The sequence below is a fragment of the Mesocricetus auratus genome, unplaced genomic scaffold (genome assembly GCF_017639785.1).
Source record: "Mesocricetus auratus isolate SY011 unplaced genomic scaffold, BCM_Maur_2.0 Super-Scaffold_100024, whole genome shotgun sequence".
NCBI lineage: Eukaryota > Metazoa > Chordata > Mammalia > Rodentia > Cricetidae > Mesocricetus > Mesocricetus auratus.
Genome location: NW_024429205.1, coordinates 19,938,742 through 19,956,575, shown reverse-complemented (window position 1 = coordinate 19,956,575; position 17,834 = coordinate 19,938,742). Strand labels below are relative to the sequence as shown.

At 54.1% G+C, this 17,834-nt stretch overlaps 1 protein-coding gene across 1 annotated transcript in view; it reads right to left on the bottom strand.

Moving 5' to 3' along the window:
- The window catches only part of Kcnk3 (potassium two pore domain channel subfamily K member 3), a 37,317-nt gene extending 20,006 nt beyond the window's left edge, over positions 1–17,311 (bottom strand). Inside the window, exon 1 of the mRNA XM_005073515.4 lies at positions 16,865–17,311. Within this exon, the coding sequence (XP_005073572.1) occupies positions 16,865–17,147 (283 nt within the window). The 5' untranslated portion in view covers positions 17,148–17,311. The remainder of the gene's footprint in view (positions 1–16,864) is intronic.
- Positions 17,312–17,834: the final 523 nt, after the last annotated feature.

Genomic DNA, 17,834 nt, shown 5'->3' with positions numbered 1-17,834 from the left:
AATGTTACTTTAAAAATAAACCCGGGAAGAAGGAGACTTAAAATAACCGTGGGGATGTGTGAGCAGTTAATTACTACCGCAGCCCCTGTCAGGGATGCAGGGAGTGAGCTGGGCCTCCATGGTGTCTGGGTGCTCCATCCCCTCTGCTCTTATCTTCTGGTTTGTACATCAGGCCAGGCCTTGCTGAAGCAGCCTGCGGCGGGGGTGAGGGGACACAGAATCCCGGAGGGTCAGGCACTTTCGGGGTATTGTGGATGGTGTCCCTGATTTCAGAGACGTGCCCAAACCTGGCACTCAGGATTAGGGCGACAGAGGGCACACAGCTCTAGCTGTGGCAATGATTTCTCCCCTGATCTCACATTGTCTCAACACCCACGACTTTCAGCCGGGAAGAGCTCTGCTGTCCTGAGTCCCACCCTTCTCTGAGGTGGGCGTGGCAGTGGTAGGCTGGTCCCCGATTTACTAGTGACTCCCTACTTAGGACTCCTCCTCTATTTCGTTTTCCACTCAGGGAAAAGCAGAGGGTCCTTCTGGCTGTCTATTCCTGGTCGCCCCCAGAGATATCCTTGGGTCCCCATCACTGGGCTGGGGCGGGACTAAGTCTCAGCCAGGCTCTCAGCAGGCAATCCAGGCAGGACCACACTCCCGTCCTGCAGGTAGCTGTCCTGCTGAAGCTCTGGGATACTCTTCCAGCCCCCTGACCCTTGACAACCTGAGACATACGGAACAAGAACGTCTTACAGTGACTTCGAGGCAAGGGCTTGGGGCCCAATTGAAGATGCAGCTGACCAAGGATGGCAGGCACGCAGGGATTAAAGAGAACAAAACAAAACAAAACAAAACAAAACAAAACAAAACCCAGCTTTCTCAGAGGAGGGGGCCAGAGGCCTAGACTGCTAGGAGCTGACAGGAAGGGGTCAAAGGGCAGAAAGATGGGGAGAAGGGGAGGGTACAGGGTGGCAGTTGTGAGGGAGGGAGGGAGGGAGCTATACAGGAAAGCTGAGCTACCCAGCCATAAACTTGTTGGGCCTCATTTGTGTAAGAGACCTTAAGGGACCTAAGGATCACTACCCCTGAGCCTCGCAGGGGGCTGGCAAAGCTTTGGCTTGCGAACCGGAGGGGCTGCCATGCTGTTTCCTGCTGTCCCACCCCTGCCTCTCTTCAATGTGACCCCTGTTCCAATTCAGAATCTACAAGTACTGAAGACCACCCCTCCCCCCAAGCCCTTCCTTTCCTTTGTGCTGGAAGGAGCTGTAGAACATGACACTCCGTGGGCAATGTCCCTTTGACCACGATGGTGACAAATCCACCGACTCGTCCTTTATAGTCTCCTGATTTGACCTCCCGGCAGCTGTGGGCAAAATTGACTGCACTCTCGGTCGGAATGCTCCTCCTGGCCTTTGGGAAACCACTGTACTGACGTCTGTTCCTCCTTCCCTTCCCCCATCTCACAGCCAGGGCCTCGTCCACCCTGGGCAAGCTCGTTATCACTAGGCCACACCCCCAGCCGAAGGTTTTCCGAGACTGTTTCTCTATGTAGTCCAGGCTGGACTCTAGCACTCAATCCTTCTGCCTCCGCCTCTCCCTGCTGGGAGAGCCCAGGCCTATGCACCGGCACACACTCTGCCCTCTGACCTTTCTTGCTTGGTCTTCCACAGTCATGGGAAGCTTGGGGCACTCTGCTGTCCCCAGCTGGTTTCACGTGGCGCCTGGCTTTCCTTGTTAGTCCTATCTCCTGGGTTTCTGTCTCAGCTTTGGTTTCTCCCTTTAGTGGCAGCCTTGCCTACACAGGCTTGTCTCAAGATTAATCAGATGTCTCCAGCAGCAGCCTTGAGTCTCTTTCACAAAACCTGTTAGGCTCCAGCTTCATTTCGCATCTGGCGAGTGATCAGCCTCCATCCGTTACTCACATCGAAGACCCAGGGCCGGGCCTGCTTGTTCTATTTCCCTCTAACTCTCACAGACTGCTCCCTTTCCTCGACGCAGATATGCTCCATCAGCAGGTCCCAGGCACTCTGCTCTCCAAACTCCCGCAGTCGTCCATGACCACCACCTTGCCTGATGCCACCTGGTCCAATCACAGTTCTTTCTTGTAAGTTATGGATTGTAGCCGTGCAACCCCCGTCTCCCCTCTTGTACAGAGTGATTCTGTAGAGTTTTTTAAATTTAAATTTACTTTTCACACACACACACACACACACGTATGTGTGTATGCATGTGGGTGTGCGTGCACTCACATGTGCATGTGAGTGTGTGTGTGTGTGCATGCAACCACATGTAATAGATATGTATGCATGGTGCATGTGTGGAGGTCAAAAGACAATTTGTGGGAGTTGGTTCTCTCCTTTTGTCGAGCAGGTGGGTCATCAGGCTTCCGGTCAATTACCTTTCCCTGCCGAACCAACCCAAGGTTACACTTTTTTTTTTTTTTTTTTTTTTTTTTTGGTTATACGAGACAGGGTTTCTCTGTATTGTTTTGGAGGCTGTCGGTCCAGCCTGGCCTCGAACTCTCAGAGATCTGCCTGTCTCTGCCTCCCGAGTGCTGGGATTAAAGGCATGCGCCACCACCGCCCGGCAGGTTACACTTCTTTATTTGCATGATTTAGTTTTCAGGCTCCGTGTCCTCTAACAAGTAGACATCAGGAGTACCGGGGCCACCTTTTCCTGTGCTGAGTCTCTGGTGTCCAGGAGGGTTCCTGATGTACAGAAGGTGCTTGTAACAACCAGAAGGAACGCCTTTAATCCCAGCACTCAGAAGGCAGAGGCAGGCGGATCTCTGTGAGTTTGAGGTCAGCCTCCAGGACAGACTCCAAAGCTACACAGAGAAACCCTGACTCACAAACCAACAACCAGGAGGATGGAGAATGACTGTGTGGGGGTGTGGGATGAGAGAAGAGAGTCGGGGAGGGGCTGGCTTTGCGCATTCCATCTCCTGTTCTCCGGCTTGATCTTGTCTAGAGTGGGGAGAGGCTGAGTGATAATATTATTGGTTCCCAAGGAATCTGCGGGGCCACAGAGGTTTCTAGAATTTACTATGTCTAGTGCTCATTAGAGCCTTTATTCTTTTTTTTTTTAAGATTTATTTATTATGAATACAACAGCCTGCCTCCGTGTTGGTCTGCATGCCAGAAGAGGACACCAGATCTCACCATAGATGGCTGTGAGCCACCATGTGGTTGCTGGGAATTGAACTCAGGACCTCTGGAAGAGCAGTCAGTGCTCTTAACCTCTGAGCCATCTCTCCAGCTCCGAGCCATTATTCTTTGATAAAGCCACAGTGAACCCCACGCCCCCCTCCCCACCTTAGGTGGAATGAGGTGTTAGGGCAGGCTCTGCGGGTCCTTACAATGCTTCTCAAACATTCTCACATCATAAACCCTCAGGAGGGCTCAAGGGACTGGGATCTCCGGGTGGGACTTCGAAGAATCACCTGTCAGCAAAAATATCTGTTGCTAGGGGCTTGGGAACCTGGGAGTCATCCCAGGGTCTGGATGAGAGGACTGGAACAGCCTGGGTTGGCTGTGGCTGAGGAGCTGCTGTCTGCAGCTCTCCTCCTGGTTGCTTGGTCAGAAAGTGCTGACTGGGGTTGTCCGGTTCCTGGCACCATACTGTCTCCTGAGTCCAGTGTTAGGGCTACCGGAGCTGACAGCCCTGAGGTCCTCCCCTTCCCTTTCCGGTGGGAGGTGCCTGCATTCCAGCAGTCAGTCCCCCGGGCGGGAGCAGTGGCCTTTCCTTGCTGATAAGCTGGGCCAGCCGCAGCCAGAACTACTCTCTTTCCAGAAAGGGGTGACTTGGAGGTCCTGTGTAGGACTCTATTCTTGGGACAGACTGCAGAGGAAGTCCTTCCAGGGCCTGGGCACCATGGGGTGAAGTGGGGACAAGGGCTTAATCCTGGAGGATGCTGGGAAGGGAGGCCAGGTACACGCAGTGAGACTGAACTCTTAAGACCCTTGAAGTTCTCCCAGCCTCAGACTTCACAGGCAAAGCTGGGGTCACGTGGGACTTGCTCCAAGCATTACAGCCAGCAAGAAGCAGAGACACAGTGGAGGGGACTGCTCCCACTCTCAAGGTCCCCTCTGTCATCTGGGATGACCTTATCATCCCATGGGTCCCTACATGCCTTAGCTCTGCTGCCCTAAGCTAAATTCTTCCTCAGTTCACAGAGGAGACACGCCTGCCTGTGTGCCCCTCTGAGTAACCCAGTGGGGACAAGAAGGAGATAGCAGGAAAATGAGGGCTTGGGACTCTGAGGGCATTGAGCTGAGGGAAGGAGGATTGCACCCAAGTTCTAGATATTTTCTCTCTGGCCTGGCCTGAAGGAGGGCCAGAAGGGGGGCTCCTGTTCCAGAGCCCTGGGTTTCCTCTGACCCTTGCAATGGAAAGACCATGACTCAGAGGGTCAGTCATTTGTTTTCTTTTGACGGGGCCTGTCCTGTGTTGAACCCCTTCCTTGGGCTTGTTTTAGATCAGGCTAAAGCAATAACCGTGAAGGGGTAGATGCAGGCTGTCCCTAGGGGTCCCCTTCTCCTCTGGGGAGGATGGATATGACTTTCTCCCCCCACTCTGCTACCCAGCTTCCCCCAGAAGCATTGCCTTAGACTTCCCTGAGTTAAAAGTTCCTCCTCAGCTACTCTTCAGTGTTTCTGAGATACTGAGGAAACCAAGAAAGCTAACAAACTCCTGCGATTGGTGGGGGTACCCGCCACCCAGGGGTAGGATGCTGGTCCTAACTAGCTCTCAACCATCCCCAATTGCAGCCTCCCATTACCTGGGAGTCACAAAGCATGGGCCTCACCCAGGTGGGTCATGCAGGCCTGCCTATAATACCAGATACTTAGGGAGCTGAGGCAGGAGGATCTTGAATTCAAAGCCTGGCTGAGCTACAGAGTGAATTCATGGCTGGCTTGGGCAATCTATTGAGACCCTGTCTAAAAACTCAAATGCAGAACACAGGGCTAGGGTAAAGAAGAAACAGGGCTGAGGATAGAGCTCCGCAGTGGACTACTTGCCTAGCCCACATGTGGCTCCAGGTTCAGTACACAACATGTCAGAAATCATACCAAAGCCACATGAACCAAACGTGAATGAACTCCAAGGATAGGAGCTAGCACCACGCTCTGCTCCAAGAACTGGGGTAGCCTTCCTACCCAGCACAACAGGGCTTTGTCTTCTCACAGAGGAGCAGGCAAGTCACCCAAGTCATCTTCAACAAGGCCCTCTTCTTCAGTGGCTCCTTTTAAGAAGTGTCACGTAGGGGTCCCCTGTTCAGTTTCACAGCATTGACAACGGCATGTGTGACACAGCTCCCCACAACACTGTTCCTTTGTCCTCCATAGGCCAACATGCGTCTGTGTGAGGCCCACACATCTGTACTGTGAGGTCCACACCTCCAGCCGTGGCCTGGGCCAGAGGGCACTTATATTCTCGGAAAGGGGTCAGATAAAGGTCGGAGGGTCTTGCCTTGGTGCTGGCCCTCGCCATCACTCGTGGTGGAGCGCAGGAAGAAGCTTTCTCGTATTAAGTCCAGCCTCTCTGCTGGTAAAGTCAGAATAATGATGCCCACACCTTGGGTTGGAGCGAGGCTTGGGAGAAATACGGTGTGAGTCCTGTTCATGCAGGACACAGCCCTGTGTGCCACTCGTCAGTGAAGGAGACTTCGCGTGCAGTCCCTGCGCCCTTATACCCCAGACCTCAGGACACTCAGCAGTAAAATAAAGTCTAGATAGTGCCTCCTCCTTGGGCAGTCGAGAGGTCTGGGTGAGGTGGCATATACAAAGAACCCCATTCAGGGTGACAACCCGAGGAGCAGGCTTGTATACAGCTGTGGAAACTGAGGCAGGCTCTGGGAGAGATGCCTGTCAGTTCTTAGATCTCTGTGGCATATCCCAGAACAGAATTATCTGCTGCATTGGTAGGGGGCTGACTCCTGCCTGAAGCTCTCTGTCCCTTGTCACCTTCACCCCAGAGAGCCTCTCCAAAGGAGCAAGACTAGGCTTTGTCCTGGAGGAGGAGGCTGTCTCCATCCGGGCACCTTATGTCCTTTTCTCCAGGCTTTCCCTTGGGACTTGACAGTTCAGAGCCCTGAAGAAAGTGCCCCAGATGACCCAGTGACCTACAGACTGGAATGTGACTTTGCATGGGTGTCTGAGATGGACATTTAAGATTGGAGTCATGGCCAGGAGAGGACCTTGCATGTTCATGAAAAAGGTTGCTGGGTCCAGGCTAAGCTTCAGAGCCCACAACTGAAGTCAAGCAGGGAATTCTGGGGGCCTGGAAATGTGGATGAGGGAAGGACACACAGGGGAGGAAGAGGGATCTCATGGCAGGCACCTGGGACCCTGCAGAAAATATCCCCACCCTGTTGGATGACATCAGGTCCTGCGGCTCAGTGTATTCCCATGGGTTCCTGCACGCTACAGCGGCCCTCATCTCACCTCCAGAGGGATCTTTTGGTTGAAAAAAGGAAATGTGCAGGAGGAGGGGGTCACATGTGTTCTCCAGAGACAGGCTGAGGGCTTCTGGGTAACCAGGCTAAAGGGTTTGAACCCTCACCCACAGGTTTGACTGGGGTCAATAGGCACCTACTGGTCAAGATCCAGGCAAGAGACAAAGGTCAGTGTCATCCCTCACCCACACTACTTGTCAAGTCAAGCCTACCCACCAGAAGTTCTCAACCTGTAGGTCATGACCCCTTTGGGGCACCAACAACCCTTACACAGGGGTTGCCTAAGACCATTGGAAAACATACTTACATCATGATTCATAACAGTAGAAAATTCAGGGTTATAATGTAGCAATGAAAATAATGTTATGGTTGGGGTCACCATAGCACGAGGAACTGTATTAAAGGGTTGCAGCATCAGGAAGGTTGAGGACCACCGTTTTAGAGTGTACTGTTCAGGGCCACTCCATCTTGCTCTCTGCAGGTGACTGTCGGTCTTCACCACCAAAGTCCCATTCTACATTTAACGCCCTGCCACTCCAGAAACCCTCAGACCCATCTGAGGGGCTTTGTGGGGAGTCAGCCTGCATACCAGTCGACTTGGCCTTCCAGGTCTCTACCAGTCCTCAGCTCCTTGGGGGAAGGATCTGGGTTTTAGCTGTCTGATCTTGTGGTGCCTCCTATGTGGCCTGGCATAGAGACAACCTCAGGAGATCTCAGAGGCTTTTGATAAACGAAGGAGGGGAAGACAAAGTTGGCTCTATTTGGAAGGGGTCTCTAACTCTGGGTGCCCAAACTCCCCAGCCTTCCCCAAGAAGACCAAGGATTCAAAACCTCTCTGGGTAGGGATGAAGCCCAAAAGCTGGCCCTCACATCCTTAAGTCTAATCATGGGCAATCTAGGGATTGCTAGGACGGCATTTCGTAAATGCGACTACAGTTCATAATCAATTGACTCTGAGTAAAGGAGCACAGGCTAACCTAGGTCGTGATGTAGGACAACCCGCTCTCCCAGATAGACTGCCTGGGTCTGGCACAATCACCTGAAAGTCCTCATGCATTAGCTGAAGACGGAATTTGTCCCTGTAGATGAAATTCTACCTACGGACAGGAGCAAATCACACACATTGGGGACAGTTCCAGCCTGCTTTTTGTGTTGGCCTGCCCTGTGGAAATTTGGCTTTACCAGCCCACCCTTCCTCACTGTGAGCTAATTCCTTGCAGTCTGTCTCTTTAAACTTCATGTGTATCTTCTGTTGGTTCTTCTTCCTTGGCTGAAGTCCGATGGATGCATGTCAGAGATGGTGGTGGGCAGCGGAGGCAGGGGATGGAGTGGGGTGGGTAGGTAGGGTGGGGTGGGAGTGGGGGCGGGTGAGTGGGTGGGTAGGTAGGTGGGGTGGGTGGATGGCTAGGTAGGATGGGATAGATAGATCGGGTAAGAGGATGCAGTGGGAGTGGGTGGGGCGTCTACTACATGCAGTGTCTGCTTATCTGCTCCCTGGGATGGGAGCTTACGCCTCTGAGGCAGCACAAACTATCTTGGGCCAGCTTTAACTTTAGCAGGCCCCACCTTATGCTGGACAGAGTTGTCTTCCTATGGCCTCTTCCTGTTGGTGTGGGTTCAAGTCCAATCCTTTCCCTCCCATAGCCTGACAGGGATCTGAAGGGGGGGGGTCTTTTCTCCATGACCCTCTGCCCTAGAGGGTTTTCTGGCCAACTTGACACTAGCTAGAGTTATCTTGGAAGAGGAACCTTAGTTGAGAAATTGCCTCCATCGCATTGCCCATAATGGTGTGTGTGGCTTTTGATCATGGCGTCTATGGCAGCAATGGAACTGCCCTCATTTAACACACCGCTTTTCCCTCCGACCGATCCCCCAGGTTATCAATGCCCCTTTAAGTTTGCAAACACAGGGGACCTGCTGGGCTCAGGAGTAAAGAAACTTCAATTGCTACCTGCATTCCACCTCATACTGGTGCAACAGGCTGAGTGTCTTGGGGGAGCTCCGTGACAGGACTTCTCCCGCCTTTTTCTGCCTGGACCCAGCCCGTGGAAGGCATAGCTCCTTGTTGATCTAAGGAAATAATTTCCCAGTTACTGCTTGTAAGGGGAGATGGTGTGCTATTCTGCCCCCAGGGACACTGGGCAGTGCTACACTCTCCCGAATCCACAAGTTCAAATCCAATCCCCAGTGTGCTGGTATTTGGAGGGGGGGGCGTTGGGCAATGAGGATGGAGTCCTGTTCTCAGTAGGATTAGTGGCTTTGTAAACAGAGACAGGTCTGTCTCCCTCCCTCTTTCTGCTGTAGAGAAGGTAGAGCCAGGCCCGTGACCCCAGTTACTCTGAGGAAGGAGGATTATAGGTCTCAGGTCTGCCTGGGCTGCAGAGCAAATTCAGGGCTATCCTGGGCAATTTGGTTACCCTGTTTCAAAAGCAAGAATAGAGCCGGGCTATAGCGCCCCAGTAGGAAGAACACTTGCCTTGCATGCATGAGGCCCTACATTCAGTCAGTAGAGACGTCAACCGAAAAATGGCCAGCAGGAAGCAGACTGTTCCTTACCAGACACACGAGCTGTGGGCACCTTGATTTGGGATCAGACACCAGCAGTGTGAGAAATAACCGAGTGTGGTTTAAGTGTGTCAGCTGCTTGTTCTAACAGCCCTGACACAGACCAAGACAGGAGGGAGGAGCCAGATTCCCATTGTTGTTTCCTTCTCTGTGCATCTCAGGAGTGTGTGTGTGAGTGTGAGTGTGTGTGAGTGTGTGAATGTGTGTGAGTGTGAGTGTGTGAGCGAGTGTGTGTGAGAGTGTGTGTGAGTGTGAGCATTGTGTAAGTGTGTGAGTGTGTGAATGTGAGTGTGTGAGCGAGTGTGTGTGAGAGTGTGTGTGAGTGTGAGCATTGTGTAAGTGTGTGTGTGAATGTGAGTGTGTGAGCGAGTTGTGAGAGTGTGAGTGTGAGCGTGTGTGAGTGTGAGTGTGTGTATGTGTGTGAGAGTGTGAGTGTGTGAGAGTGTGAGTGTGTGAGTGAGTGTGTGAGTGAGTGTGAGTGTGTGAGTGAGTGGGTGTGTGTGAGTGTGCACATGCGCATGTGCACACAGGGTAGGTAGGGCAAGTACAGCAACCAAGGGCCAGCAGACTCCCAGCTGCCATTGTCCCCATGGGGTAGTCCCTTCACGCTTCTCTGTCCCCCTCCTCATGCTCCCCATTTCCCCACCCCCCAATACAGCTACTGCATGTGGTGTCCGGGCTCCACAGTTGGTCCCAGTGGTGTGAGACCCAGCTTTCTGAGCATGCAACCCTCTGGCTCAACACCACCCCTCGCTACCTCCCCATACAACAAGTTGGGGGAGAATTTTTGTTGCTGATGTCCTTACTTTTTGGTGCTGGGTATCAAACCCGGGGCCTTGGGCATTCGAGGCAAGTGCTCTACTGCTGGGATACATCCCTAGCCTTTGTCTTCATCAGAATGCCAGCTGGCAGGCACACTTGGCTTTGGGAGAGGAAGGCAGAGGGCTATCTGGCTGTTCGGTTCCTTCGGTGCAGGGGTGGGGTGTGGGGGGGTGTGGAGTGTGGGGTGTGGGGTGTGGGGGTGTGGGGTGCCCTTGGGGCAGACCCTCCTCTTTGGGCCCATGAGCTTCTGCTGTAATCCCTTCCAACTTGATTCATTCCCCCATATGCTTCTTTCTCCAAGACAAGATGCCGTTGGACAGGAGGAGATTTGAACCTGATACGGGATTCTGATAACCTTTCTCATGATTTCAGAAATGCGTTGTATTCAAAACCTTAAGACTGAAGGGTGTCATTCCATGCCTGTGTATGTTTCTGGAATCTTTGTAGGACTTACGATTAATTGAATTCTAAGCTAAGCAGTGTAGCTCATAGACCTCTAGCATCCCTGTCCCTTGGGGCTTGTTATCAATGCAGACTCTCAGGTTGTGTTTCACAGCTACTGATTCAGAATCCGCATTTAAATCAGGGCACCCAGGGCCGGCCCTTCACACCCTTCACAGGAGAAGCATTGAGTTAGGGAAGCCCTAGGTGAAACCTGACTCAATGGAGATGGGAAGCCACTAACAGTCACTAACTCCCCAGGGAGACACCTGCTCCACTGTGGCCAGGAGGGGGCGGGCAGAGACAGAGACCGAGAGACACAAAGAGAGATAGAGGCAGAGACACACAGAGAGACACCAAGGCCATATTCCTACTTTCCATTCCTTTTTTAAGGGACTTTGCCGTGTCACTGGAGGAAAGAGAAGTGGGTACAGGAGTGGTAAGAAACCCCTCTTGTGCCAGGCACAGTGGTACACGCCTTTAATGTCTGTGAGTTCAAGGCCAGCAGCCTACATAGTGAGTTCCAGGACAACTAGAGCTATACGGTGAGACTGTGTCTCAGAAACAAACAAACAAACAAACAAACAAACAAGCAACATGCAAGCCTTTTGTGAAGAGTGAGTAAAAGGCCAGCTTTGGCCTGTCTCTGCTACAAAGAGGCCACCAGACCAGGCCTTGCCTGCTCTTAGCCACAGATAGGGCACACTAGCAAATGAGAAAGTGAAGAATTGGCTTGTGGCAGTTGCCTGGGCTTGGGCAGCTCCAGGTGAGGGGCAGGTCCCGGGAGACCCCTGGCAGCTGTCCAGGCACAGGCAGTTTCTGAACATCGAGAGAGCATGCGTGGCCTGGATGGCTGTGGCAGGCAGCTGGGTGCTCAACGGCTCTCTGTGCTGCCACGACAAGCATTTGTCATGTGGCTCCCTGAGGACCAGAGGCTATCGGAGGGGTCAGAAAAAAGGGCTCCAAGCCCGGCTCTGATGCTAACTGTGTGACCTTTAGCAAGCCCCTTCTCGAGTTCTGTGGACATAACACAGGGGAGGTTTGAGCTAATTCTTCTATGGGCAAACTGTCCTGTGTCACAATGCCGCTGCCCTGCATTCACCCTGGCGCCCATTCTTTATCACACACAGGTTCATATAGCGGAGGTCGCAGAGACTCCATGGGAAAACGGCTCTCGGAAAAGCTGCCCATACACATGCAGGCCTGGGAGGCAGGGGTGAGTCCTGGGGCTGACATTTATTTCTGTAGTGTCTTAGGCAAATTTCCAAATCTCTCCGCAGCGCAGTGTGGGAACATGGGTGGCGGAGAGCGTGCAGGCAGTGCCTGGCCTCCTGTTGCAGACACACATCAATTTCCTGAGCCCACCGCCAGGCTGCAGGGTGGAAGAGGGCCGGTCCACCCTGAGTTCCTGCAGAACTTTGCCTACACTGGCAAGTGCGTGGCCTCTGTCAGAGCTTGCTCTCTCCCCTGGCTGCTGGCTGGCTACAGGGAAATCATTTTCGGTTTTTAAAAAATTATTATAAAATCGACTTGCAGACCCACGGTTTGTGCTGCCAGCTGAAAGCTGTTTATAGTGGTGATCCACATTACATTCATCTGTGCTTGTTTATATTTTCCTTTGGAAATACTTATTGTGTTTGTCCTGTCCCCACTGTGACCAGTCGTGCTGTCTACTGTTTTTGTCCTGTTCTCGCCTCCACTCGCTCCAACACCTCCAGCTCCCCACTGGAGTGCGTGGGAACTGGATGGGCAGGCGGGAGGACCTCTGGCCAAAATATACCTGGTTTCAGATGAGGAAGCTGAGGGTCACAGAAGACCAGTAACGGAGCTGGGAGGAACTAGAATTTTTTTCTTGCTCCTAGCACAGGCACCTTCCTTCCCTCTTCCTCAATGCCTTTCTGAGGGTCTGCTTGCTCAGAAGAGGCAGCACAGCCCCTCAACCTGCACGCCAGGCAAGCTCCAAGCAAGTGGAAGGAAAAGGTGGCCCTGGGGGTAGCATCTTAGGAGGGTAAGACAAAAGGATGTGGTAGCTTCCTGGTCCTGCCCCCCCATTCCCCTTCACCTCACTGACCCTATTCCTTAAGAAGGTAGCTCTGCCATGGTAACCCTGAAGAGACAGAGCGGGCCCCTCCATGGGGGAAGGCATACTCCACGAACAGTAACATTAATGATAGTAACCATTACAATACCATTAAATATCGATTCTACCAGGCGCATCGTTTGCATGAAAGTATTATTTCCTGCTGATAATTTCATTCTCATTTTATAACTGACAAAATGAGATCTGAGAGATTTAATAGCTCGGGCAGGACATGGTAGGGGACAGAAGGTGGCTTGAGATGAAGTGGAGACAGCTTGTGGAGTCAAGGGAGAGGGGCTGGCCTCCAGGCAGAGCAGGGCAATGCTGAGAGCTCAGTGTGGAGAACACAGGTCGATCACGGGTTTCACCAAGCGCTCAACCTGCTGTGTAACCTGGGGCAAGTTATTGACCTCTCTGGGTGGTCGGGGCTCCCTAATCTCACCTCTCACTCTTTATAGGGCTCTGTGACTTGGGCACACTTCTGGGAAGGGCAGAAAAGGCACAGTTTCCCTGTTGGGCCACCTGCTTGAATTCTGTCCCAGGGTCACCAAGCTGCATAGCAAGCCGCTGTGCTCAGCGGGAGGTCGGGCTTAGAGCCAGAAAGCAACAGCAAGGCTTCCTGCCTGGGCTCCATCAACAGATCTATCACCTGGGCTCTCTGCTGCCTGAGAGCTGGAAAGAGTCTCAGGCCTGCTGTGAGAGAACCAGCACCTGTGAGCCCCACAGAGGCCTCGGGGACAACCAGGTGCCAGGCACAGATCTGTCTGTCTGTTGGGTCATTAGGCGATTCGAGAGCTGCAGGTTACAACAGACTCCCCTCTTCTGGAGTGCCAGGGTAAGGGTGAACCAGCTTGGTTATCTTGGTGCCTTGTAACCCAAGGGTCTGGGCTGGGTTTGAGATGGAGAGAGAAACTTCCAGCAAGAGCCGATAGGGCTGTTGAGTCTGCACAGGTGCTTCACTCTTAAGCTCCAAGGCCATGGTGAGTGGCTGACTTAAAATCTTCTACTGCTTAGCTGAAAAGTGGGGGTAATAAGGTCAGCGTTGGAGGACTGGCAGAACTTAACAAGCGAATACAAATGAAGTGTCCGGATAGAGCCTGCCAGAGCGTAGATAATAAAGGGAGGCTGCCATTACTATTGTGGCTACTGGGGCAATAAAAATAGCATGATGGAGTTCAGTGGTAGAGCAGTAAAGTACTTGCCTAGCACTCGGGAGGTCCTGAGTTCCATCCCCTGGCATCGCAAAACAAACAAACAAAACAAACAAACCAGGTAATAAACAAATAATAACTGAGGCACCAAGGGGCCTGGGAGTCAGATTTTGTACCCCTTCTGTGTGACTCCTGTTACACCCCCCTGCCTTCTCTGTAGGAGGAGGTGATGGCCCCAGATGACCCCCAGGCCCCTTCCTTCTCTGACAGCTTTAGGCTATGAATAGAGGGGGCTGGGGCCTGGAGGAGTTTGATGACTCAACAGCTAGGGAGGGCGAGGTTTCCCAAGGAAAGAGTTTCCATTTGTGTCTGGTGAACTTGGGGAGTAGGGAAGGAAGGGTTCCCTGCCTGATGAGGGGGTGGGAGTGGAGAATGTGACTAACCAGGTGAATGACTAAGTCGGACCCTGCTGACCTTCAACCAATCAGGGCTGCTCGAGAGCATCCTGCAAGTTGGCATCCCTGGGCACTTGGTACTTCTGCCAGGATGAGCCTGGGCTTCATAGCATATGGAGGCAAAGGAAGCGGCCAAGAGGCCAGCAGGACACAGCCCTGGGGTGGAGTCAGAAGCGCCAGCTTCCCCTTCTGCGTCTGCTGCCCATCAGCCTGGTGGCTCTGGGCAGGAGATCCATTCCCTCACCTGTACCCACTGCCCAGAGTCACAGAGCTAACAATCCCTGCTTGGATAAGCACACTGAGTTGTGAGGGCTGAGATCCAACCAAGTGATAACAACATTGTGGTCTCTAGACGCTGACTGAATGGACAGCTCTGTCATTTACCCAGTCTTAGCCAGTGGGATTGACCACAAGATGTCCCCAAGGAGGCAGATGGGTCTGGAACAGGCTAACAACGTTGTCACATAGAGTCCTTTCAGGCATCCCATTACTACCCTGAGGACAGCTTCCAGCTAGGTGGCAGAGCCAAAGTGAGAGGTGACAAAAAAGTCAGGGGTGGTTCGGTGGGGTAGGGAGTAGGCATTGCTGGTCTAGGTGGTGTCTTTCTTTTTGACCAGCACTGTGTAAATATCAGCAGAAAGGTGTTAGGCTGCTAGCCCCGGATTCTAGCATCTCTCTAGGTAAGAACCATGGACAGTTTGGAAAGTCACAACAGGGTTGGAAGGAAAGGGTACTGCCTCTCATTTCTGCACACATTAAGCCCATCAGCAGCATTCTTCAGTGCTCATAGCTGTTGGGCACCTTGCTAGCTCTCAAAATCACAGAGATGGGCTTTGCCTACATGGGCATTAATAATGCAGCATGGTTAAAAAGATAAAACAAAACACATCCTTAGGATGTAAACATTTAAGAGTCCATACTGGGTCACCTAGGTCATAGTGCCAGTAAATGCTGCTGCAGTCCTCAAGGAAAGTGGCCCTGTGAGGCTTTGCATGGGTGTGTGTGTGGGGGGGTGTTGAATTGGACCTAGAGAGCTAGATTAGATAGCAAAGGGAAGGCAGAAGAAAAGGTGGTGTTGGCTAGAAACATGCTAAGCATTCTCTGGGGGATGATTTGGAGGCCATAGAGAGAGGTCATCCAAGTAAGAAGTAAGGAATAGAGTCAGGCATGGAGGTGGAGGGCGGGGTGAGGAGCATGGGGCAGTGGGGAGAAGCCATGTGGGCTTTGGTGAAGCAGGCTGGGGCAGCTGTGCATTGTCTGGGAGGATGAGGCTGAAAGCAAGGAGGTCAGCTGGGAGGCTACGGTGAAGCAGGGGACCCAGGGACGTAGAGGAAAGTTGTACTAATTGGGGACTTGGTGTGGGAAGAGGGGGAGAGGGAACACAGACCACATTCTGGTTTACAGACAGCTAACCTGCTGTAAAACTGTGGGCAAGTGGCAGGTGGACGTGGAGGGACGGGCCCCAGACCAAACCTGCTCTTTGGGTATGTCTGGGTGTTCCTCTCCTGGCTGCTGGAGAGCAACCGAGCCTCAGAATGGAATTCTGCAGTGGGGAGACAGTGTCCAGCTCTTCTGTCTTTAACCGGCTTCCACTCCTGTTGACTCCCAGGAAAACACTGCCATCTTCTAATGGGCTCTGCCAAATGGCAGTGAGCCCCTGGGAGTTCGGCCAAGGCAGGGGGTGGGGGTCAGGATGAGAAGGAGTGGGGAAGATGGAGGAAATGGCTCCTGGAGGCATCCCAGTGGCTTGGGAGAAGGTGGGTTCCCAATCTGAGAGTCCAAGCACGTCAGGGCTGGGAAGAGCCCTTGACATCATTTTGGCCAACCTCTACATGTTGGGACATGAGCCCAAGATCCAGGCAGGAGAAGGGACTTGCCCAAGGTCAGTTATGGAGAGGGTTAGTGTTGAAGGGAGTCCTGGGAATGGTAAGGGAGTCACGGAGTCCTGGGAACGGTTAAGACGTGTAATCCTGGCTGACACTGACACTTGAACAGCTTAGTGAATGGCTTGGTCCGAGATGCCTTTTCTGACAGACACATCTCTCTCTCTCTCTCTCTCTCTCTCTCTCTCTCTCTCTCTCTCTCTCTCTCTCTCTCTCTCTCTCTCTCTCTCTCTCTCTCTCTCTGTGTGTGTACCTGTGTGCCATGTTCTCAGGGGATCTGAGTGTGCGTGTGGCGGCCTCCTACCTGCAGCATGATCTGCTCTGGCTTTGAAAAAGAAGTAGGGCCATTCCTATGAGGTGACTGTTTTGCTGGGACACTAGGGAAGAAGGCTAAGAGGATCGAATCTGGCTCCCAGCCCCTGCTCTGCTGCCCTCGGAGAATTACAGGCCCTGTCTGGTGCGGCCCAAACTCGTGGAGGTGGACACACACTCACACACCCACACCCACACCCACACGGACACACGCACCCCAACCCCCTCCCCGGCAGCACTCAGTCGCAGTTAAGAGAGTGGCCCGTGTGTCTCGGAGTGCAGTGTTACGGCATCTACGTGCCTCTCCACAGCCCGGCAGGTGTGGACACCCGGGTGCCCAAGCCCAACGTCAGGAACACGGAGGAGTGGCATGCTCCCGGGTCGCTCACTCTGGGCGCCCAGCCCCAGGGCCTAGCCCGGCCACACCCCTCCTCCCGAGCCTCAGCCGGCTGCTCCTGTCCCTCTCACACACTTGAGTCCCCTGGGGTCCTCGCACAGCCCGGCAAGGCCAAGTTAGGGCTTGCCGAGCTGGAGACAGGTCGGAGTCAGGGGTCCTCCAGCAGAGCAGGCGCACCGGGCTGAGCCCCGGCCGCTGGGAGCGTGCGGGTTCGGCGGCCCGCCCAGCTCCGCAGGGACACCCCAGCCGCGGGCGGCTCCCCAGCATCCCAGGTCCCCGCCCCCGTCCCCTCCGGCGCGGCGAGTGTAGTTACCGATGGTGGTGATGACGGTGATGGCGAAGTAGAAGGAGCCGGCGAAGCGCCACTGCACGCCGGCCTTGTGCGGCTTGAGGCGCAGCACGACGCGCTCCAGCTCCTCGTAGCCGCCCTCGCTGAGGTTGTAGCGCGCCCGCAGCTCCAGCTGCCGCAGCTCCAGCCGCTGTCGCTCGATCATCTCCGGCTCCGACTCCAGCGCGTCGAACACCGCGGCGCCCACCAGCAGGTAGGTGAAGGTGCACACGATGAGAGCCAACGTGCGCACATTCTGCCGCTTCATCGTCCCTCCCGGGTCGTCGCCGGGCCCCCGGCGTCTCCGGCCCGCGCCCCAGCCCCGGCCGCCGCCGCCGCTGCTGCCCCGGAGGCGGCCTGGGGCATGGCTGCGCTCGCGGATCTCCACGCCGGGCACCAGCTCCGCACCCCGGGGCCGCCACCGCCGCCGCCGCTGCCGGCCGCCGCGGAGCTGTCCCTTCAGCACCACCCACCGCCCTCCTCCGCCCGCCCCCGCGCCCGCCCCCCGGCCGCCGGCCGCCACCTCCTGCCTGCCCTCCCGCCCAGCCAAATAAGGACTGGGGAGCCTCGCCGAGGGCGGGGAGGGAAGGGGGAGCGAGCGGGAGAACCCGGGCAGGACAGAGGCGGGAGAGAGAGGGAGAGCGAGAGCTGGGGGGGGGGCAGCAAGATGGGAGAGGGAGGGAGGGAGAGAGAAAGACAGAGAGGGAGATAGAGATCCAGCCCGCCAGCCCCAGAGAAAACTAGGCAGGGAAACGGATAAACTACAGGGAAGGGAGAGGACTCGGGGCAGGGGCCTCTGTGTGTGTGTGTGTGTGTCTGAGTGTGTCTGAGTGTGTCTGAGTGTGTGTGTGTGTGTGTGTCTGAGTGTGTGTGTGTGTGTGTGAGAGAGAGAGAGAGAGAGAGAGAGAGAGAGAGAGAGAGAGAGAGAGAGAGAGAGAGAGAGAGAGAGAGAGAG